The sequence below is a fragment of the Carcharhinus amblyrhynchos genome, chromosome 20 (assembly GCF_965287045.1).
Source record: "Carcharhinus amblyrhynchos chromosome 20, sCarAmb.v2.hapA, whole genome shotgun sequence".
NCBI classification, from domain to species: Eukaryota; Metazoa; Chordata; class Chondrichthyes; order Carcharhiniformes; family Carcharhinidae; genus Carcharhinus; species Carcharhinus amblyrhynchos.
In genome coordinates this window covers 26,157,375-26,182,459 of record NC_137343.1, presented here as the reverse complement: position 1 = coordinate 26,182,459, position 25,085 = coordinate 26,157,375, and the positions used below count along the sequence as shown (strand labels likewise).

Here is a 25,085-nt window from a genome sequence, read left to right as displayed (position 1 = left end):
GAGGGAGGCAGAGGAGCAATTTAAAAAAAACTAGAACAAGAACTATTTCCTCCAAAAGGGGGGCTTCCCTTCAATTTTGAAGAATCAAATTATGGGAACAGAGAAGTACTTCAATATTCAACACACTGGTGGGCGACAGCTTGAATTGTTTAAAATATTGGAATCATTTTCAATTTGTAATTTGTTAAGATTATTTTAAGTTTGTTAGTTGTTCTTTATATTACATTAGATAATGTTTTTGGTTTCCATTCTTTGCAGCTTGCTTTGAGATCAGTCAATTCTTCTGGGTCAGCATATGCTTGCTTTTTGTTCTCTCCACTCTTCTTTCTGCAGTACAGCAGGGGGAACAAGCATGAGCAAGATACTCATGAAGCTGAAAGTATACCCCTGAACTGTAAGATGGCAATTAAGGTATGGTTTGCTTATGTAGGAACTATAGGTTGAAACATTGGATGACACGCTACATAATATTTCTGTTGAAGTAAATTTTAAGAGCAGATAAATTGTATCACTTCATAGTAGTTACAACGTGTTGCAGAAAATTAAGTCTTCTGGTCTGATTTTCTTGAGTTGATTGGACAAATCTCTAAATCATTTTACTGGAGAAAAACCAATGTAAATATTACTTACTTGAAGTCAAAAATTTTAATGTTGGACTTAAAATATGTTCTGAATTTACTTAAAATGTTACTTTTTATACAAGATGTCAGAATCCCTTTGGCTTGTCTTGTGCCGTTCAACAATAGGATATTACTGAGCCCAATCTAATCAGAAGGTATGGTATCATCTTATGCAACTTATCTTTAAAGAAATTTCCAGCATTAAATTCAATAGAAGCACGCCCGCTCCCAATCCAAAATTGGAGCTGAAGTTGTGATGTGTGATTAACCTGCAATTGTTGACTGCAATGCAGGAAGAGCACCAGCTCCATTCAGCCAGTTGTTTTACATGATTGCAGCATTCAGCCACTGCTAACCAACCTGTTGATTGTCTGGATACCTGACCAGGGGTCCACAATCGTGAATGAGCAGTACCAGCTAAAAGTAGGCTGCACTTCTTAAACGAGAGGTGCATTATGATTGGGGCAGACATTGGCTGAATTGTGAGAGCTGGCACATCTGAGAAAAACAGAAGAATGGCATAACATGGGAATGAACCAGGCTTCAAGGTTTTTGGATTCTGCACTGGAGACCTTGGTAAAGGAGGTACAACTAAAGAGACATGCCCTGTATCTGCAGTAGGCTCTCCAAACACACATTCAGAACATCTATGCCAGAAGTCAAGGCCAGAAATCCTGGACGTACTGCCAAAAGATGGTTAGTGACCTCAAGATGGTCAAGATGTGTGTATATTTTACTTTACTAACTGTACCACTAGCCTCAGACACTGATCAATTCACCACGGCTTTATCACTCATGCCAAAATCAGTTTAAATGCTCCAGTGCACCATCACAAAAAGAGCATTGATGCAAACCTTACACCCACATCTCATAGCTTGCAATTGCTGCCAGCTATTCAGCTATGGCAGCCTCATCACCCAAAGAGATTTTACAACACTGGCATATGTCCTTTTCTCTTGCAGGACAAGGCTGCATACAACTGGAGACAGCATGAGCTAACTGCAGGGTGACAAGCATTCCTGCACATCTGACCCCCTTGAAGATGATGCAGACCACTACTGGGTTGTCCATTGCTGAGACCAATGTTAGCAGAGGTACTGAACCATGGAAGATGACAGTTTCCTCGTACTTATTTCTCTTCAAATCCCACCTCCCCATCATCCCACACTCACATGATATACAAGCTGCAGATGGTGTAAACATGCAAGTCTTACTTTCTCACAATCCTTGTCATACCAGCATTTACCCTTGTGCCTTTTTCCTTTCAGATAATAAACCTGCCCAGGCAAGTGCAGGAACACCAAGAAGACAGAGACAATGAAGATACAGCAACATCACACGACAGCATACTCTCAGCCACCAACTCTTAACACGGACACCATGTAATTTAGAGGATATAGATGTGAGGTCTGCATGTGATGAGGCACGTAGCTTGAATGGCCTGCAGCCAGGGCAGGGGACATGAATAGCACAGGTGCTCGCTCACCTGAGGACAAAGACATATGCAGGTTCCACTGCAGAGAAGTCCAATGAGCTATTTGATGGGGCAGCTAATAGAAGGAAAACTCATGGATGTGAAATACTCAATGCATTGGGAAGCCTCCGAGAAAGCCAAAAAACAATATTTGGAAGCATTTCGGCAGAAAATTGACACATTCTTAGCACAGGGCTTGAAGCCCATCCTTTCCTGCCTTGAAATAGAGGGCAACTTCCTGAGCAATCTTTTCAGGATATAGGTATTTCCATCAGCTCTCGCTTGCAGTAAACTATATTTAATTTGCAAACTCACCACTGCAAATGCTACAAAATCCATAACATTAAAAAATGTTTTGGAGTAGAAAGAGGCTATTCAACCCAATGTGTCTGTGCCTGTCATGATGACCCAATCACGATACAGGGTCTGATGGATGATGCCTCAGTTTGCATTCCAATACTTACCATCTGGATACTGCTCTGGAAGCTGAAACTTCTGTCAAGTAAGATCAACTTGCTGCCATGGAAAGTCAGCTTGCAGATACCAGTGTTGAAAGGAGCCTGCAGGCTATCACAGTTGTCCAGCAATCTGTCCTTCCACAACTCACTAAAATTGCTAATGCACCATGACAATGGAATACCAGTGGCTCCATTGACCACAATCCTGCTGTTCTGTCCTGGGAAGACAGCATTTGCCTTCCCACCTCTGTCATTCCACCTTTTGTCATTCCAGTTACATGCACAGACTGCTTCTTTCCATGCCAAGATGGGACAGTCCACACCTAGGCCTTCTATACTGAAAGTAAGCAGCCTTCACCAATCATGCTGTAGTCACTGGATAGCACTGTAGGAGTGCTAGACGAACAAAAGAATGGGCTGTTCTGTCATGATGCAAAGTTTTGCAGTATTCAACAGACGATGAAACTTGACACCCATTCTGCTGAATGCTGGAGGGGTCCAGGAAGTGTTCCAGGAAGTAGAAGTGTGGCTTCAGCTTGGTAACATGGTTATCATTATACGTATGATGCACATTTGTGCATATATTGTGCACAAGAATCATTACCATATAGCTGAGGATAGCACTTGTTGCCCAGAAGTCACCTTTGGTTTGCCCAAATACTGAACTAAATACTGAGTGTTGGAATTCCTTTCAGTTGTAGTATTGGTTTGATGTGTGCTTATAAACCAATGTACGTGATTCAGTAGCATCTTGCAACATGGGGAAGCCTGCAGTCCCACCTGTGTGTTCACACCTCCTGCTTCTTACTAGCAAGAGAAAATGGAAAGTAGTTATTTTTGAATGATAGAGTAAGCCAATGACGTCCTGAATCCTGCAGCTTGTCCCTTTCTGCAAGGTGTCTCTTCACTCTTCGTGCTGCATTCCAGTGAGAGTGACTACTAGTGCACCCTTATCTAGGAGTGGTCCCATTTCAGAGCTTAATGGTTCACCTTAACCTTGGACAACAGTAGAAAGGACTCTACTAACGCTATTTAAAATGGATCATCAACTACTTAACAGTTAGTTACTGGTTGATTTGCTTTGGCTATTTCTTCAATTCCACTAGCACCTGGTGTTTTGCATGTCTGGAAGCAACTGGTTTGTGCAGAAGCTTCATTAACAGCTGCTCTATTCCCTGAAGAACTGGACAACTTTGAATGACTACAGAAAACACCAGGTTACTTCTATGATACTTGTAATGGCCGTTTATTGCATGCGCTATGGCATTGCTCAGCTTAGTGCACACATGCCACAAATGTCGTTTTAGACGCGCAAGGTATCAAATGGCATTAGTAGCTCCCGAAAAAAATTGCCCTTTGCTTTTAACATTTTTATATTCTTGTTCCCTATTTTTATGTGGATATTCAAATTTGACGTCTAAGTGGACGCTGAACTCCAAACACTAACCATGTGATTTTTAATGTCCAGCCTTGCTGGTCATTACAAATTCCATTCCCATCAAATTTATTTAGTAACCATAGAGTAAAATAGTTTCTGTTACAAGTGATTTCAGTTAGTTGGTAGGAACCATATTTATTGTGTATTATGGTGTTTTTAACAATATGCTTTGTTTTCCGGCACAGTAGCACAATGGTTAGCACTGTTGCCTCACAGTGCCAGGGACCCAGGTTCAGTTCCAGCCTCGGATCACTGTCCAGAGGTTGCACATTCTCCCCATGTCTGAGTGGGTTTCCTTCAGATACTCCAGTTTCCTCCCACAATCCAAAGATGTGCAGGTTAGGTTGATTGGCTGTGCTAAATTGCCCTTAGTGTCAGGGGGATTAACAAGGTAAATGCGTGGGGTTGCAGGGATGGGGCTTGGGTGGGACTATTGTCAGTGCAGGCTCGATGGGCTGAATGGCCTCCTTCTGCACTGTAGGGTTTCTACAATTCTTCTATGATGCCTTGTATGCTGACTGTTGTGCTAATGCAAATGCTGTTCTATAATTGGTGTATTTCCCCATCGCTTCAATGGATGCATATTCAGCAAAAAAAAGACTGGTTTACAGTCAAGGGTGATGTTGTCTCATAAGTGATAGTAGGACAAGTCTCTGTTTGCATAACTAATCGTGAATACTGCATATGAAGTCAGTGCTGGAGGGATGGATGGAATCATTGGCTTGACTCTGTGCTCCTCAAATGTCGAAATTTCCTGATGACAGAAACATCTCTCTCCATTTAGGGCTGTAAAGTGTTGTCTTTTCCTATGTATTGAGATCCAGCTTGCAGACTGTGAGGTTGGCTTTCAGATTGTCTTTTAAGACTTGATTCATTTACAGTCACCAGAGTCTAACTAGTCTTAATGGTATCACTGGAACTTGAGTTTGTGACCTGCTTGTTAATGATAAACTTCCATTGTATGTATCACTGGATTGGCTACTGAAATAGCAAATTGTCATTTATACTACTGGACCACTTAGCCGACAGACTCCTACTAGACTTTGTTTCTTGGCTGGCTCGCTTTTTTATTCTTTTCAGTATGTTCTTCCCATGTTTCGATGCCTAACTACATTAGAAAGGAATGTGGAGAAATGCAAGATTTATGTAAATTCCCAGGATTGCCGTGTTGTTTTTCAATTCTGCTGCAAGCACGGTAGGAAAATACTTTCTTAAGTCTATCATGTGATTTTGTCTAGCGTGAGGGTTTTAGTGGTGGAGAAAATATCATTTATGTTTGAATAATTAACAGCAATTATGTGTTATTTCTGTTTGTAATCTTTTATTTTGAACTATGCCCTTTTATTCTGAAATAGTTCCAATTCTTTAAGAAACATATGGAAACATGATAGCCAATTTGTGCGTAGCAAGGTCCCATTGACAGCAATGAGTTAAATGTCACAGGATTATCTTTTTTTAAAATGATATTGCTTGAGGGTTAAACATTAGTCAGTGTTGTGATGGCCACAAAGGACATGGGGTATCGTTGATAGATCTCCCCGTGAGCTTCCTAGAGTATGAACTCCCTTGCTGAACAAGCGGAGGCTCACCCAATAGGAAGTGAGCAGCAGGGAGTTAAAACCCGTTGCTTCAAAGTGAACCGTTGTTGTAGATACACAGGTAGAGATAACATGCTGTAAGCTGCGGGTACTGCACTTCCTTTTTGTTATTAGTAAAGGGTTTCTTGGTGTTGGAAGACTGGCCTTGACAGAATTATTATATTGGCGACAATGAGTAAGAACAATCTTTTTTCTCTTTGCGGATAACCTCCATAGGTCAAGAATCTTCTCCAGTAAGAAAAAGCAATGATGCCTCTTTTCAGAAAACTTGAACCCTTTGAAACCAATAGGGAAGACTTAACCCAATATACAGAGTGCTTGTTCAGCCAAACAGCCAAGGCCATCACTTGGCAATACCCTGCAGGTAGCCTCTCTTCCTGAAACAGGGACATTACAACTGAATCACATCATCTCAACAAAAGTTGCCCCTACAGTGGTAGAATTACAAATAAATGGTCAGTCTTTGAAATGGAGGTGGACATGGGGGCTGTTGTCTCCTGTTATCGGAGAACAGACTTAGAAGAACCTTCAAACTGGCATCCGACTCCTGAGCTAAGAAGACTCGAGGCCAGACCAGCCATTCTCACAGCAAAACCTTTACAAATAAAAGGCACCACAATGGCCCCAGTGACTTACAGGCAGCAATCCCACTCATTGTTGTATAGGGGCAAGATCCAAATCTTATGGGAAGAAATTGGCTGCAGTAGATTAGGCTGGAACATAAGAACATAAGAAATAGGAGCAGGAGTAGGCCATCTAGCCCCTCGAGCCTGCCCCGCCATATAATAAGATCATGGCTGATCTGTCATGGCTCAGTTCCACATTCCCGCCCTCTCCCCATAACCCTTAATCCCCTTGCTTATCAAAAACCTATCAACCCACGTCTTAAAAATATTGAGCGAGGCAGCCTCCACCACTTCAACAGGCAGAGAATTCCAGAGATTCACCACCCTTTGAGTGAAGAAGTTCCTCCTCAACTCCGTTCTAAACCGCCCCCCCTTTATCTTGAGGCTGTGCCCTCTAGTCCTACTGTCCTTTCTGAGCGGGAAGAGCCTCTCCACCTCCATCCTATCCATCCCGTTCAACATCTTATATGTCTCAATGAGATCTCCCCTCTAACGAGTACAAGCCTAGTTTATTCAGCCTCTCCTCATAGTTCATAAGAACATAAGAAATAGGAGCAGGAGTAGGCCATCTAGCCCTTCGAGCCTGCCCCGCCATTCAATAAGATCATGGCTGATCTGTTGTGGCTCAGTTCCACTTTCCCGCCCTCTCTCCATAACCCTTAATCCCCTCTCTTATCAAGAACCCATCAACCTGCTTCTTAAAAATATTTAGCGAGGCAGCCTCCACCACTTCAACGGGCAGAGAATTCCAGAGATTCACCACCCTTTGAGTGAAGAAGTTCCTCCTCAACTCCGTTCTAAACCGCCTCCTCTTTATCTTGAGGCTGTGCCCCCTAGTCCTACTGTCTTTTTTGAGCGGGAAGAGTCTCTCCACCTCTATCCTATCCATCCCATTCATCATCTTATACGTCTCAATGAGATCTCCCCTCATTCTTCTAAACTCTAACGAGTACAAGCCTAGTTTATTCAGCCTCTCCTCATAGCTCAACCCCCTCAACTCCGGTATCAGTCTACTAAACCTCCTCTGCACTCCCTCCAAGGCCAAAATATCCTTGCGCAGGTGCGGCGCCCAAAACTGCACACAGTACTCCAGCTGCGGCCTCACCAATGCCCTATACAGCTGCAGCAAGACCTCCCTACTTTTATATTCAATCCCCCTCGCTATGAAGGCCAGCATCCCATTCGCCTTCCTGACCACCTGCTGCACCTGCAAGCTGGGTTTTTGCGACTCATGCACAAGGACCCCGAGGTCCCTCTGCACCGTCGCCTGCTGCAGTTTTTCGCCCCGTAAGTAATAGTCCTTCCTACCATTCTTCCTACCAAAGTGGACCACCTCACACTTGCCAACATTAAATTCCATTTGCCATTTCCTGGCCCATTTGCCCAGCCTATCTAGATCCTTCTGCAGACTCTCCACACCCTCCGCACAATTTGCCTTTCCCCCAATCTTGGTGTCATCAGCAAATTTCGACACCCTACACTCGGTTCCCTCCTCCAGATCATCTATATAAATGGTAAATAGCTGAGGCCCCAGCACCGACCCCTGGGGCACCCCACTAGTCACCAACCGCCAATCCGAATAGCACCCATTGACCCCCCTCTCTGCCTCCTACTTGACAACCAATCCTCTATCCACGCTAACACCCTACCCCCAACTCCATGTCCCCTGACCTTCTGCAATAACCTCTTGTGAGGCACTTTGTCAAACGCCTTCTGAAAATCCAGAAAGACCACATCCACCGGCTCTCCTCTATCCACTGCCCTAGACACATCCTCATAGAACTCCAGTAAATTTGTCAGACACGACTTCCCTTTAATGAAACCGTGTTGCGTCTGCCCTATCAAGCAATTCCCTTCAAGATGCCTTGCAATTTCCTCCTTAATGACGGATTCTAACATTTTACCTACCACAGACGTTAAACTAACCGGCCTATAATTCCCCGCCTTTTGCCCGGCACCCTTCTTAAACAACGGCGTAACATTAGCCGTTTTCCAATCTTCCGGCACTTCCCCGGAATCCAGCGACGTCTGGAAAATAACCATCAAGGCATCCACTATCACCTCCGCCATTTCTTTTAGAACCCTCGGATGCATTCCATCCGGTCCTGGGGACTTGTCCACAATCAGCCCCTCCAGTCTGTCGAGCACCACCTCTCTAGTTCAACCTCCTCAACTCCGGAATCAGCCTAGTAAACCTCCTCTGCACTCCCTCCAAGGCCAAAATATCCTTGCGTAAGTGCGGCGACCAAAACTGCACACAGTACTCCAGCTGCAGCCTCACCAGTGCCCTATACAGCTGCAGCAAGACCTCCCTACTTCTATATTCAATCTCCCTCGCTATGAAGGCCAGCATCCCATTTTCCTTCCTGACCACCTGCTGCACCTGCAGGCTGGGTTTTTGCGACTCATGCACAAGGACCCCGAGGTCCCTCTGCACCGTCGCATGCTGCAGTTTTTTGCCACGTAAGTAATAGTCCTTCCTACCATTATTCCTACCAAAGTGGACAACCTCACACTTGCCAACGTTAAATTCCATTTGCCAGTTCCTGGCCCATTTGCCCAGCCTGTCTAGATCCTATCTGGAGTGGTTAGAGATCAGCCTATCTGGAGTGGTTAGAGATCATTTTCACCAAATGGACTGGTGGAGCAGGCGGTGCAAACTTCAAAAATGGCATGAGAAAACAACCAGCGGCATCCATGGAGACCACATGGCACAACTTTTATTTGATTATAGGATCACACCTTATTCAACAATAGGGATTGCTCCAGTGGAATTGCTAATGAGGTGGTAGTTTTGTACAAGTCTGAGCCTACTGTTTCCAAAGCTTGCGGGAAGATTGAGTCCCAAACTCCCAACAAGAAAACCAGAAAAATAATTAAGATTCTGCGAGGAATGAAAGAACATTTAAAATGAATGATCTGGTTCACGTAAGAAACTTCGGTGATGGTCACTGTTGGATCCCTGAGATCATTATGGAGGAAAAGGGGGCCAGTATCTTATAAGGCAAAAATCCAGATTAAAGTTGTAAAGAAACATTTGGATCATGTTAAGGGTAGGGAGTCCACTTCCGAATAGGTCTCACTACTGGCCATGGAGATGGCCATCTCCAGTGTTTGGCTACAGCTTGAAGCCGATCCCATGTCAGTCCCTCCAGATAATGAGTATATGGGCTCTGAGATGGCTGCAGTGGAAGTGAGTTGAAACAGAACCTGAGGAGGAACTGTTATCCCCCCGAACGTAAAGGAATCCCAGCCAGTTCATGCCACCTAACCTGGCCCTGCCTTTGACACACCACAGATCCAGCAATAGGCGCAGAAAGGATTTTCTCTCAATGGGGATACTGTGGAGAAATGGACCGAAGTGGGGAGGGATCTCCCCTTGGGCTTCATGGAGTATGAACTCCATTACTGAGCGAGCAGATGCTTGCCCAATGGAAATTGAGCAATGGGGGTTTAAGATCCATTGCTTCAACCAGACCATTGTACGTCACCGATAGAGACAATATGCTGTAAGCTGAGGGTGTGGATCTTCGTTTTTGTTATCAATAGAGGGTTCCTTGGTGATGGAAGGCTGGCCTTGACAATTATTACAGTCGGCAAAATATGATAACTCTGTTTACCATCTCATCTGAAAGGTAAACAGTGCAGCAGTCTCTTGGTAATACTGAAATATTAGGCTCAATTATATCCTCTCACCCCTGGAGAAGTATCTGAACTCATGAACATCTGACTACACTTCATAGATTTTGTTGTAAAATACACTTGTTATGATGTACTTTGGGATATTCAGAGACCACAAAAGATTTTTTTTCAATTGCAGCTTCTTTCTTTTACAATCCCAGACAGAAAAGAGCAGCATTGTGCTACACAATCCCTTAGAATGTGTCAGTGTTTCAAACAGTACTGCTGATGTATTATTTTTTGACGTTTTCATTGCAAATCACTTTCCATTTTACTACATACAGGAATTACTAAAGCTCATCATCTGGCATTCCAGGAGTGTGAATCCCTTCAGGCTGTGTTTTCAAAACACTTGAGCCCAAATGTGTTGAGGTCCCCGGCAAGGTAGGGGGCAATCAGGCATTTAATCCATTGGGAATATATTGGTGAATCATTATGTTACTATACCTTACATTGAAACATAAACAAACAATGCTGACTAATTCTATCAAAGGATAACATCTGAGACTTCGACTTATTCTTTCTCTGGATACCAAACGACTTGTGGGTGTTTTTAACATTTTCCATGTTATTTCAGATATGCAGGATTTTGTTGTTTATGTTGAGCTAGGGCCAAGTTCCTCCTTGCACCAAAATGTAAGAGGGGCAGCCTTTACTCACTAGTTGTAAAACACTACAGACATGTGAGAATGCATGATCTGGCAAACAGCAGAGATACTGTTGGAAAATAGGTGTGAACTACAACCATATGGAAACATTACTAGAAGAAGAATAAATTAAGGGAGAAAACGTAACTTGTGAAACAATCAGCATTTCTTGAAACAAAATGATAACGTGTGATCTAATTTTCTTAAAGGCTTCTGGCTGATATAGCTATTCACTTTCCAATGTCACAAGAGGAGATTACACTGATTGTGACACCTTTGAAAGTTTTCTTCAAGAGTTATGTTGATGAAGACAAAGGCAAGTAAATTTATATTAATTTCACTGCTGAATAAAGAGTTTAAATCAGGGTTCCCAAACTGGGTTGCCCAGGACCTGGACTCCTGCAGGTGTTCTGCATCAGTTTGGCTGCAGATTCTGAGTAAAGATGAAGGGACCCAAGAAGAGCCAAGGTCAAGAGAAACTTGAGAAGAGCGAAGATCAAGGGCGACCCAGGAAGAGCCAAGGCTGAGGGGTACGCAAGAAGAATCAAGGCCGAAGGGGACTCATGAAGAGCTGAGGGGGACTCAAGATGAGCCATGTCAAGTGGGGTTCAAGAAGTCGGGAGGGCCCCAAGAAGAGCTGAGGTCAAGAGAGATCTGACAAGAGGCTGATGAGCCCTGAGAAGGGCCATGGCCACTGGGGGCCTGAGAGAGGCTGAGGCCGGGGGGTGGTCTAAGAGGGGCTGGGGACCAGGCAGGGCTGCTGAGGCCTGAGTGAAGCCAAGACTATGGTGGGACCTGACAGTAGCCAGGGAAATTGCTCTGAGAAGAAAATAATACAATGGAAGTACATTTAAGTTTGTTTTTGTATATTTGTACCTGTTGCGCGATAATAATTTTTGTAGTTTAATTCTTCAAAAAAATGAGAATATTTCTCAGGGGGTCCTTCAGTATTCTTGGGAGGTCATAAGCTGTGGTTGGAAAAGTTTGGATTAGAAAACCCTGGTTTAAATTATATATTATCAAATAAAAGATGAAAGTGTTTTAATTCTGTCCTTTACTATGCTACCTTTTTGTAAAATTGATGTTTAAAAATTAACTGTATCCATTTCTTGTTATTGTACAGATTTCACAAAGGTAGTGCAGACTGAAATGAGTTTAAAACCCAAGGAATTTGAATACCTTCAGGTTGGAGTTGATTCTGAGATTACGTTTTGCTTGAAGGAGCTTAGGGTATGGGAATTTATATTACTGTGGTAGATTGATGTTTCTAATTATGCAATGTTATGGAACCGTAAAAAGCACTTTAAACTGAATGATGCAAAGATGCAGACTAGTCTTGTGCATGTCTGAAGTAATGAGTCAATCTAATAAGGATATATATTAAAAATGTATTTTTTCAATGTTTTTCAAGTGTAAAATGGGTGCAATACTGATAAATTTATCTGTAGGGTGGCTCCGTGCTCCATTTGCTTGTGTGTTTAGGCTGTCACTAAAGTATTGGAACCTTTTTATGCATCCCAGGCAGCCACGTAAAACAAGTGTTAAAACTATTTGCACATGTTAATGGTGGATGTAATGTCTGTTTAAGGGCCCCATGGAAATTTCTTTCCAATGAGTTTCCTAATTTAAGAATGTTTTCAGTTTTCCTGAAGAACAAAGAGGAGCAAGATTGCTCCACTACACAAAGGCCCCACCTCACTATATGTTCAAGCAAGTATACAAATTAAGGGCAGGAATAGATTACTCGCCTCCTCAAGCCTGCTCCGCCATTCAGTAAGATGATGGTTGATTTGATTGTAACCTCTCACCTACCTTTACTTTTCATACCTTTGTTTATCAAGAATCTATCTACCTTTGCCTTAAAAATATTCAAAGATTCTGCTTTCACCGTCTTTTGAGGAAGGGAGTTCCAAAGACTACTGATCATCCAAGAGAGAAAATTTCTCCTCATCTCTGTCTTAAATGGACAACCCTTATTTTTAAGCAGTGAGCTGTAGTTCTAAATTCTCCCACAACAGAAAACATCCTTGCTACATCCACCTTGTCAATAAGCCTCAGGATCTTAAAGGTTTCAAACAAGTTGTCTCCTACTTTTCTAAGCTCCAATGGATATAACTCCTAGCTTGTCAAACCTTTCCATTCAGATAACCCACCCATTCCAGGCATTAGCCTCGTAAACCTCCCATAAACTGTTCCTAGTGCATTTATATCCTTTTTTAAATAAGGATACCAATACTGTACACAATACTTCAGATGTGATCTCACCAGTGTCTCTTACAACAGTGTTCACCTCTGTTATCCTGACAGCAGTTTACATCCTACCTTATGTGGACATGAAAACTACACTAGACAAAATATACACCACCACAAATAGTCCTGAGATGAAACATCCCAAAGCTTTGTTCATCCTGGCCGGGGACTTCAATTAGGCCAAGTTCAAGAACGTTCTTCCAAGATACAACCAAAACTTTGATTTGATATGATTTGCTTTGATTTATTATTGTCACATTTATTAGCACAGTGAAAAATATTGTTTCTTCTGCACTGTACAGACAAAACATAGCATTGATAGAGAAGGACATGAGAGAGTGCAGAGTGTAGTGTTACAATCATAGGTAGGGTGTAGAGAAAAATCAACTTAGTGCGAGTTAGGGTCCATTCAAAAACCTGACAGCAGCAGTGAAGAAGCTGTTCTTGAGTCGGTTGGTATGCGTCCTCAGACTTTTGTATCTCTTTCCCGATGGAAGAAGGTGGAAGAGAGAGTGGAAGAGAGAGAAGGTGTGTGGGATCCTTAATTATGCTGGCTGTTTTGCCAAGGCAGCAGGGAGTATAGACAGAGTCAATGGATGGGAGTCTGGTTCGCATGATGGATTGCTCTACATTCACAATCTTTTGAAGTTTCTTGCAGTCTTGGGCAGTGCAAGAGCCATACCAAGCTATGTTACAACCTGAAAGAATGCCTTCTATGGTGCATCTGTAAAAGTTAGTGAGAGTCGCATATAACATGCCAAGGTTCCTTAGTCTTCTCAAAGTAGAGGCATTGGTGTGCTTTCTTAACGATTGTGTCAGCCTGGGAGGACCAGGACAGTTTGTTGATGACCTGGACACCTAAAAACTTGATGCTCTCGACCATTTCCGCCTTGTCCCTGTTGATATTCTCCTTTACGCTTCCTGAAGTCGATGACAATCTCCTTTGTTTTGTTGACATTTAGGGAGAAATTATTGTCGTTGCACCAGTTCACCAGATTCTCTATCTCATTCCTGTCTTGTCATTGTTCTCTTGTCTCCTGTTTCACCAGAGACCCAAATATTCTAGACCACTGCTACACAAATGTCAAACATGCCTACTACTCTATCGCCTGTCCACATTTTGGCAAATCAGACTACAAGGTTGTGCTTCTGCTTACAAGCTTACAAGCAAAAACTGAAATGGGAGAATTTGCTAAAGAAAGTCGTGCAATATTGGCCTAAGGAACTGGATGATCTCCTACAGGACTGCTTTGAGTTAGTAGATTGGTCAATACTTAAAAACTCAGTGACCAACCTGAATGAGTATGCCACTACAGTAACTGACTTCATTAGTATGTGTGTAGAAGACTGTGTGGCAAAGAAGCAAATTCTGTGTGTTTCCCAACCGGAAACCATGAATGAACAGGGATATCCTCTGCTTGCTGAAATCCTGGTTTGAGTTGTTCAACTCAGGTCATGCTGACCTACAAAAGAAATCCAGAGATGATCTACAGAGCTCCATCAAAGATGCCAAAAGACAGTATGGACCAAGCTAGAGTCTCAAGCTAGCCACATGGACTACCATCTGCTATGTCAAGGTCTGCAAGACATAACAGGCTACAAGATGAAGACATGTAAAATTGCCAGCACCAATGCACGCCTCCCCAATGAGTTTCATGCATATTATGCCCCTTTTGAGCAAGAGGTCAGCGAGAGCCCTCCACTCTGGAAGCCTCAGATGAACCAGTATCTGAGGTCACCATAGCAGGTGTCAGAGCAGCCTTCTCAAAAGTCAACCCATGAAAAGCAACTGGCCCAGATGGAGTAACCAGACAAGCACTCAGATCTCGCACAGACCTGCTGGCAGGGGTATTTGCAGACATCTTTAATGTCTTTTTACAGCAATCTGAGGTCCCTATCTGCTTCAAGAAGATTACTGCCATTCCGGTACCAAAGAAAAGCCAGGCAGTGTGCCTTAATGACTATCGTCCAGTGGCTTTGACATCTACCATTATGAAGTGGTAGAAAAGTTAGTCATGGTACGAATCAGTCCCTGCCTCCCAGAATGCTTGGATTCACCACAGTTCGCCTATCGCTGCATTTGATCCACAGCAGACACCATCTCCCTGGCCCTGCACTCAATCCTGGAATACCGAGATAACAAAGACACCTACGTCACAGTCATATTTATTGACTACGGCTCAGCCTTCCACACCATTATTCCTTCAAAACTCATCTCCAAATGCTGTGGCCTGGGGCTCAGCTCCTCCCTCTGCAACTGCATCCTGAACTTCCTAACCCATAGACCACAATCAGTAAGGATAGGCAATAACCCCTCCTCCACAAGCATCCTCAAGACTGGTGCCCCACAAGGCTGTGTCCTCAGCCCCTTACTATACTCCTTATACACTTATGACTGTGTGGCCAACGATACCACCATAATGGGTCATATCTCAAATAATGATGAGACAGAATACAGGAAAGAGATAGAGAATTTGGTGAACTGGTGCAACTGCAATAATCTCTCCCTCAATGTCAACAAAATGAAGGAGGTACTTATCGGCTTAAAGAAGCATAGTGGAGGACATGCCCCTGTCTACATACACAGGATTGAAATGGAAATGATGAAGAGCTTCAAGTTTCTAGGTGTCCAAATCACCAGCAACCTCTCTTGGTTCTTCCATGCTAACGCTATTGTTAAGAAAGCCCACCTAAACCTCTACTTTCTCAGGAGGCTAAGGAAATTTGGCGTGTCCGCTATGACTTCCACCAACTTTTACAGATGAACCACAGAAAGCACAGAATGGTACGGCTTCTGCTTCGTCCAAGACCGCAAAAAACTACAAAGGGTTGTATATGAAGCCCAGTCCATCATGTGAACCAGCCTCCCATCCATTTCGGTAGCCTTGGAAAATCAGCCAGTGTAATCAAGAACCCAATGCACCCTGGATGTACCCTCTGCCACCTTCTTCTGTCTGGAAAAAGATATAAAAGTCTGAGATCATGTACTAACCGACTGAAAAGCAGCTTCTTCCTTACTGCCATCAAACTTTTGAATGGACTTACCTTGCATTAAGCTGATCTTTCTCTATACCTTAGCTATGATTGTAACTCTCTGCACTCTCTCCTTCCCTATGCACAGTATGCTTTGTATAGCAGAAGAAACAATACTTTTCACTACACTAATACATGAGACAATAATGAATCAAAAAATCAAAGGGGCATGTCTTATGTCGTCATGTGTTGGGGGGCGGAACCTTAACACCCTGGTAAAACCCAACTGCACTATGATCGGGCACCATTTTTAAAGGGATGACAGGAATAGACCTCCACCCCACCCACCATGGAGGTCTCATGGGCTTCCCTCCCCCTCCCAGTTGGAGTTGGCACTCCTCTCCCCCGATCATCGGCCCCCTTCCCACCCAGTCACCATCTCATGAACCTGTTGTAAATGGCATCACTGCCCAACAAATATCTGCTGAGGGTGGAAGTCCCGGAGAGAGTGCTCGCTAATGACATGTTAACGTATTAAAATGAGCATATTAAAATGAGCTTCCTAGGATCCTGCGGCGCGTCCCATGCTACTCTGCCGGCCAGCGGGCTGAAAGATCAGAACTTGGAAACTTGGTGGCATGAATCATGCTTTCCCAGTCTCCGGGTATTGAACATGCAGAGATGCAGGCTCAAAATCACCCCCATTGTTTGCTTTCTGGCAGGCCTGCCAATGAACTAAGCACTTCAGTGTACATACCCATCAGCTTTCTTCTGCAGCCTGCCCCATCAAAGTGCTTATCTCTCATGTGAGACTCATCCTCTGGGTTGTCATCTACGCTACCTTTACCCCTGCCCTTTGCTGCAGACCACCTGTGCCCAGTGCCTCACCATGTGTATATCTCATCTCTAAGCTACAACTGAAGTAATTGTAGTATCAGTATCTGAGCTGATGTCTGTGAGTGTGATACTTAATAATGATATCACCTCTGTCATGCACCCAGGTTCTCTGGACTTGACACCTGGTGTTAACTATTAGGGCTGTCATGTCCTAATACCTTCTGAGAGTTTGTCTGGAAGGCCCTATGTGAATAAATAGCATCTACTCCTCTACACCTCTTAGATCAAGGCCTCCAGTATAATGCCAGAAAATTTGGAGCCTGCTCTTTTCCATATTGTGCCATTCTTGCATCTTTCCCACATCAGAAAAAGTTGTAGATTGGCTTGTAGCATTTGCTCCAGCCACAATGCATCTTCCTTTTAAGTTGATTTTAAGTACTGTAGGTGTGAACCTCTCATGATTTTGGGCCCCCTCCTGAACTCATTTTCAGTGTCATCAAACTTAGTCCTCAGTATCTCACAAAATCTGATGAATAATTATTGCAATTGTCAAAGATATTTCCATGGCTGCATCCATTGTTTCTTCAAGTTCTCTCTAACTTGTCAGGGATCTATCTCATGTGAATGTCTCCTTTGAAGACAAGACTGTGGATGAGGCAGTGAACCATGATAGTCCTTGAAATTTTGGCTGCTCTGCTGCATATCTGCAGATCCTGCTCCAACAAGTTAACTGGCTTGATCATAGCCTTCATGGTAAATTTGAACCTGTGAAAGTGTTTTTCTCTGTAAGGTATAAACAGTACTTTTGTACACAACAAAGCAGACATTTGACCTTTGCCCAAGGTGTATAACTGGTGTTTTGAATTGGCTGCTTATTAAAGAAACTGCTTGATTTTCATTTTTCCATTTTCCTATGTCTCTGCGGGGGATCCCTCAATCCTTTCCCTGGACCTAGCAGCTAGAAGTCTTATTCCCTGGCAGCTTGGAGCTGTGAGTGATGCGTGAATTGATATGTTTAAGAGTGAGATTGATAATTTTTGATAAGGTTTGGAGGAATATAGAATAAAGGCAGATGAATGAAGTTAAGGTACAGATCAACCAAGGTTAAACTAAATGGTGGAACAGCCTCAAGGGACTGAATGGCTTATGCTTTTTAATGTTTCCAGAACTTGTCCCATCTCCTAGGAGTCTGAAGGAGAGAAATAAATCAGAAAGATAATAACAATATGATCATTTTTCTCATCTTGCAAGATAACTTCAGCAAATTAGAAAATGTTACACAGAAGCAAAATATTGCAGACAACAGAAATCTGATCTAAAATTGAGAAAATTGGAAATGCGTGCCGGTCAGACAGTATCTGCAGAGAGAAACAAAGTTACCATCTAAAGTCCATGACTTGCTGAGTCTTTTCAGCATTTCTATAAGAAAATTAACAGCCTCATGTTTTGTTATTGCACAGAGGTTTCTCTTTTTTATGTTGGGAGAAGGGGGACACCTGTAATTGCTCCACTTTCTTGATTTCCACTACTCTTGTAGGGAACCACTAAGTGAAAGGTGTGTGCTTCCTCTATGCGGGTTGAAAGCTCACAGGAAAGAAAACAGATGACATATTTTTGTTCAGGAAATAGCGGAAACTTGAAAGTTCAGGACCAGCAGGAGACATAGTGGTGTCAGCCAGTAATGCATCTTGAAAAGGAGCTAGTTATTTCTGACTGTATGGAACTGCTTACTGATATCTGCTGAGTGAATCCCTGTTGAGATAAGTCTGAAAAGAGAGGCTTCAGGAGGCTTTGTAAATAAGATTAAAATTAGACTATGGTGGGAGACATTTTGATAAAGAGGAAGTATACTTCACATTGAGAGTATCACACCATGCAATTACTTTTAACTTTGTCACTTTGGATTTAATTAATACCCATAGGAACACAATAACAGTTTGTCAGCAGTGCTAAAACTCATACTGTTTTACCAGATTTATTTTATTTCTAATTAAGCAAGGTGTTTTAAATCTGAGTTCTGCTTTTCAAAATGGAAATACAGCAATTTTCAACTGCTGCTCCAATTTTTCAGCTGAACAATGGCGACTTAGGCAACAAGGTTGGGTGGGAACCATGGATGCTCAAGGCCTGCCAACAACAACAATGCCCCCCCCGCTACCCCCCGATCAGCTTTGCAAGTAGAAATTGCTGATTAGCCATGTGTGTGGCTATGGCAACACTATTTAATTATATACTCTACTTTTTAGTAGAAAAAGACTTGTGTATTCTTAACAATACTGGCAAAGGTATTTCATGTGTGTGCGATTACGAAACAAACATCTATTGCCATCCAGTAACCTAAAGATCTCAATGATCAGAAGTATTGACATACTCAGCTTTTCATCACCATTTACCAACAATGTGTAAAATAGGTGAAAGTACACATGGATATGCTTTGTGACTCTTGAGTTTTGCAGCTTGCCTTAGTTGTGAGTCAGTTGTCTATTACTCCATTTTTATTTACTGATAGGCAGTATAATCCATCACATCTGGATTCCCAGTTCACTACATGGCTAACAATCAATGTATTGGATACCACTGCTTAAATATGAAAATTATTGGTTGTGAAATCCTGATTACCATTTTCACATCCAAATGGGCTGAATGCATACAATGCATGGTAGGCCCAGCTGTTTATGCCCTAACTGTCTGTCTTTAAAAGGATTGCTCTAAAAACAGCCTGGAAAGATCCTTTTGTATTGCTGGTGTAAGTTTATTTCTTCAGTACTCCTCTATGTTGCAGTTGCTTGCTGCTGGGCTATTCTTAGTCTTTAAAGGAAACAGTCCACAATCACTCTCAGCTTCCAGTGGGTTCACTTCTCTCAATTTTACTTAGTCGAAACATCTTGTGATTGTCAAGAGTCCCCTAATTCCTGAATGGACTATCAGCAGTTTACTCGATTCCAGTGATTCCTCCTTGTCATGACACACGAAGGCCACAAGAAATCATTAATAGATCTACACCTCATGGGCTTTGTGGAATATAAGCTGCCTTATTGAGTGAGCAGTGACTCACCTGATGGGAAACAGCCAGCAAGGGTTTTTAAGCCTGTAACTTTACCCAAACTGGGTCTTTCCCTCAGGTGATATTCAGATACCCCGATTCAAAAACACAATTAACTGGTAGACCTAATTAAAAACTACTACAATCTGAAGCCCACGGCAATTCGCCAGTGATGTTGCTTCAACATGGCTGGAAGAACCCCTGGGGAACCTGTCACTAAATTCTTGACTAGATTGCGGAAACTATCTGAACACTGCAAATTTGGACTGGTTCTTAATGAAGAATTGTGGCACAGATTGATATGCAGCATAAATAATCTAATCATCCAAAAGAAGTTGTTGGCAAAACCCAATTTGGACAAAAACGCTTTGTCACTTGAGAACACAGAGAAAGGTGCTCAGGAGCTGCAAGGGGCATCAGGCAGCAATGTCTTCTATCTAAGTGGCGGGAGGGGTGTGGGGGAACCTCATGAAACCAGTCCTTAATGCAGGATGCTTGTGTCAATCAGGTATCAAAAGGTTCTATCCGATATAGGAACCCTAATTTCACCATCAATTAAGGAATTGCAGGGCCAACTCCAAGAGTATTAAAGAACATACTCTTGGAGGGTGTAGTTGCCAGCTGACGGGTCACTGCAAGCACTGTTGAAGGACACAGCCATGGTGATGTTTCAGGAACAGGCAAGAGTGCTACCTAGGAGGAAAACCGAAACTAGTACTGGAGTGTACCATGCAGGCAGCCCCTCTTGCAGAAGTAGGGACATGACAACTGAATTGTATTGTAACAACTAAAAGAACCCTGATAACGGTGAAATTACTAGTGAATGGTCATCCCTTAAAGATAGAGGTGGACACGGGAGCTGCAGCATTCATGATCAGAGAACAGACCTATAAGCACCTCCAATTAGGCTTCCAACTCCTGAGATTGGAAGATACGAGGGCTAAGCAAACTACCTACACAGGGGAATCTTTACAAATAAAAGGCTCCAGTGACTTATAGACAGTAATCAGCTTGCCTCCCACTTATTGTTGAATGGGGGATTGGACTAATTGTTGTGGGGAGAGATTGGCTCAAGAAAATACAGCTTAACTGGTTAGAGCTCATTCAGGCTAGGCATGGGGGGACTGTATGAGGTTATCAGTAGATAACCTGGAGTTTTTCAGTAGGACTAGAGGAAAATAGAAAGTGCCAAGGTCAAGATATATGTTGACTCCCAACACTACATTAGTACTTCAGAACCTGGCCAGTCCTTTATGCCATGCTGGAGAAGATGGATACTGAACTAGGGCACCTTGAAAGCTTGGATATAATAAGGCCCGTGAAATTTGTGGAATGGGCCGCGCCTGTAGTCCCTGTTCTTAAGCCTGACAAATCAGTTCATCTTTGCAGGGACTATAACCTGATGGTCAATCAGGTTATAGTCCCAAACTCAATAGGTATCCAATGCCCTGGATCAAAGATCTGTTCTCCAAGTTAATGGGTGGCAAGATATTCTCCAAATTGGACGAGACACACCTATCTCCAGTTTGAATTGGATGAGTCCTCCCAGAAATATGTGACAACCAACACACACACAAGGAACTCTATGAATATACCCATTTGCCTTCTGGGGTCTTGTCAGAATGTGTCGTCTTCAGAGTTATGAATAACATCCCTTGAGGGCTACCCAAGGTAGCAATATACTCAGAAGATATCTTGGTCACAGGGACTTCAGATCAGGATCACCTAGAAGAGGTGTTGCAGGAATTTTCCAAGGCGGGAGTTTGCATGAAGTGGGAGAAGTGTGATTTTCAGGCTACCGAAGAAACGTACTAGGATATTGACTAGATGGCAAGGGGTTACATCTGGTAGAGGATCATTATTCCCAAACTTGGGAAGCTGGAATTCCAACAGGAAAACCAAAAACAGAAATTTTGATTCTACAAATGCAGAAAGAACTTTTGCCATGGGTGATCTGTTTCATGTAAGGAACTCAGGGGATGGTCCCAGATAGGTCCCTGGGATCATTATGGACATTAAGGAGGCACTGTCTCTGAGGAAGACTATGGAGTTAAAATCCTTCCTGGGGCTGGCCAATTATTACGGAAAACTTATCCCAAATTTGGCTTCCACACTGGCCCCCTTGCATGCTCTACCATGAAATACCACAGATAGTCTTAGTAAGTTTCGTAGGAAGAGGTTTTTTCTAAGGTGAAACATCAGCTACTGTCATCCAACTTACAGGCTCATTTTGATCTCAAGAAAGAATTTATACTAACCTCTGACTCTTCCCTATACGAGGTTGGTGCAGTGATGTCGCATTGCTGGAAAGATGGAATGGAGAAACCTTATGCCTACAGGACCCTTTCAGATGTTGGACTTCTACTGCCATGCCTACCACAGAATCAGAGCAGGCAAGGGGCGGACAACAAAAATGCCTGTTGACCTCGGGTGTGAATTTTCAGTTTCGATCAAGCAAGGCCATAAAATCCCAGCCGGAATGAGGATATTCTCAAATTGAGAAGGAAGGGTTGGTGGTTGTATTTGGTGTGAAGAAATGCCATCAATATGTTTATGGTCGGTGGTTTTCTTATTATTACTGACCATAAATGTTTACTGAGCCTCTTTAAACAAAGCAATCCTCCACACGCACCCCCCCCCCCCCCCCCCCCCCACCACACACACACACACACACATTGGTGTCTCCGCTTGGATGCAGTATGGACCTTGTTATTGGAGGCCTATGAATACATTGTGGAACACTGGCCTGGGACCTGGATAGCTAATGCACATACACTGAGTTGCCTCCCATTATCCACAAGCCTAGCGCCTGTACCAGCAGTGGAAGAGCTTGTGATGACTTTGAACATTTCAGAAACCTTGCCAGTGTCGGCAAGGCAGATTAAAGCCTGGACCCAAAAAGACTCAATTTATCCAAAATTAGGTACGTGATCTTACATAGTGGCTTCCAATGAAGACCTCTGAGGAAATGAAACTCGACACCTTTAATAAATCTGAGCTTATTGTTGAGGAGAGATCATTCTTTGGGAGTCTTGAGTGATTGTCTGTCCCAGGATGACAATTAATATTAATGGAACTACATAATGGCCAGGTGAGAGTATCAAAATTGACGATGCTGGCCAGATGTTACATCGGTCTTGATTCTGACATCACAGACTTGGTAAAGCAATGTGACCTGTACTAAAAAAAATCAAAACCTCCCACCCTCAGCCTCCCTACACCCGTGGGAGTGGCCTGGCAGGCCATGGGTGCATGTACATTTGGACTTTGCCGGTCTTTTTATGGGTTCTATGTTTTTAATCATGGTGGACGCACACTCCAAGTGGATGTAAGTGCACTGCCTGGGCTGCACTACCACAAAGAAATTGTGGCAAAGCTTCAGCACATACAGAATACCAGAAATCCTGGTGTCCAATAATGGCACTGCCTTCACTAGCGATGATCTCCAGAACTTTGTGCTCTCCAGTGGTATATGACCTGTCCAGACTACACCTTACTGCCCTTCATCAAATAGATTGGCAGAACGGGTGGTTTAAACCTTCAAAAATAGCATGAAGAAACTACCGGCAGCATGCACAGAAACTAAAGTGGCATGATTTTTATTCAATTAGAGGACCACACCACACCACACCACACAACACAGAGCTGTTGCTGGGATGTCATATTTGTACCAGATTGAGCCCATTATTCCCAAACTTGGTGGGGAAGCTGGAGTCCCAATTACTCAATTACTGTCTGAATGAGATTAGTTGTTTGTCACTGACCATTGATGGAATGTAGGATGTTTTGATTTATGTGACTTAGTGCTGCTGTATGACAGTCTCTCTAACAACCCGAGTTATTTTTCTCAAAGATTAGAAACAATTAATCTGGAAAAGTAAATATCGGCATGAATCCTTTGTGAGTTTCCAAGTTTAATTATACAGGTGGAAAATAATTTCCATTTTAAAAAAAAAGATAACTCGGCCCATTAAGAGCTTCTGATAACAATATGATAATTGTTGCATTTTTTGATGTTTTTTGGGAGTTATATATACCGCGATTTTAAATGTGCTATTTATTCTAGTTTGACCAGTTGCACTCCTACCATAAGTGTCTATTTCACTAGGGGCATTTATCACAAATGTATTATATCTTGTAATTAATCCAGGAGATTTATCTTAAATGGATTTCCATTTGTCAAGATCTGTATTTGGTCGTCCAGTGATTTGCTAACTATGCTTGGAAGCTGGAACTATATAATGTTGTGGTTGAAAGATACAAGAATGGTATAACTAAAATCTATTTTAGTTTAAATATTTAAATATTTTTTCAGTAGTTTTAAAATCATACACCTGTATATTGCATTATGACGAAGACCTCAATATTTTTTGAACTTGTACTCTACTGCATTTTGCTGGCATATATTCAATTTTTGTATTTTTAGGGTCTTCTGGCATTTGCAGAATTTATGAATCTTTCTCTATCAATCCATTTTGGAACAGCTGGAAGGTAAATTTGTTTTCTATAGTTTTCTAGTAACACAAAATCTAAAAATGTACATGCTCATTTGCTGGTCAGCAAACCATGAGTTTGTTAATTCTTAAACGTAGATCATTTGTGTTTGTGGCCGACTTTAGCAACTTACATATATCTAGCACCTTTAATCCTAAAAAAAATCACAGGATACTTCAGAGATAAATTCAGAAAAAAATAGTTTATTAAACCACAGAAAGAGCTCCTAGGGCTGGTAGAGGTGAAGGAGTGGGGTTGGTTGCACAAGAGTTCAGGAAAAAGACAATAGGAAGTTATAGAGATAGGTGGAAGAATGTGTGAAGGGATATAAATATGAGCATGAGAAAGTTTAAATTTAAGGCACTGACAGCTCTGAGCCAATCCTGTCAACAGAGACAGGTAATAAGTGTGTGGGACTTCGTATGGGATAGGATCCAGGCAGCCAGGTTTTGGTTCTGAAATTAACTGAGGGCAGAAGGTAAAATTTGGTTGGTTAGAAGAGCAATTCATTAGTCAAGATAGAAGTTGACCAAGACAATGGCTGAAGATTTCAGCAACACATGAGCTACAGTAGTGCCAGAAATGTACAATGTAATGGAAGTGAAAGGAAGCAGTTTGAAACTCAATGGAAGGAGGATAGATTTGGGGGCAAAGGTACAGTGTTTGTCACAGTGTCAAAGATGTAGGCTTTGGTCTTCACATTGTTGTGTTGGAGGAAACTGCAGTTCATCTAAGAATGGTTATTGGACAAGCAGCCTGACAGCTTAGAATGGTCAACAGAAATGACGGAGAGACAGAATTGTCATTGTCACTGAATATGAATGTTGACCACAACTTTACGGCTAATGTTGCCAAGGGTGTAGCAAAACAGTGCATGGCCAAAAAGAGAAGTAATTGCTAGAAATAGTTGGCCCACTATTGGATAGGTGAAAGTAAAACCAAAATG

At 42.6% G+C, this 25,085-nt stretch overlaps 1 protein-coding gene across 1 annotated transcript in view; it reads left to right on the top strand.

The window, feature by feature from the left end:
- The window catches only part of LOC145356188 (cell cycle checkpoint control protein RAD9B-like), a 51,844-nt gene that overhangs the window by 10,143 nt on the left and 16,616 nt on the right, over positions 1–25,085 (top strand). The window contains exons 3-8 of the mRNA XM_080208799.1: positions 259–411; positions 5,071–5,185; positions 10,180–10,279; positions 10,752–10,858; positions 11,666–11,772; positions 24,072–24,136. Coding sequence (XP_080064925.1) covers positions 259–411; positions 5,071–5,185; positions 10,180–10,279; positions 10,752–10,858; positions 11,666–11,772; positions 24,072–24,136 — 647 coding nt within the window. The remainder of the gene's footprint in view (positions 1–258; positions 412–5,070; positions 5,186–10,179; positions 10,280–10,751; positions 10,859–11,665; positions 11,773–24,071; positions 24,137–25,085) is intronic.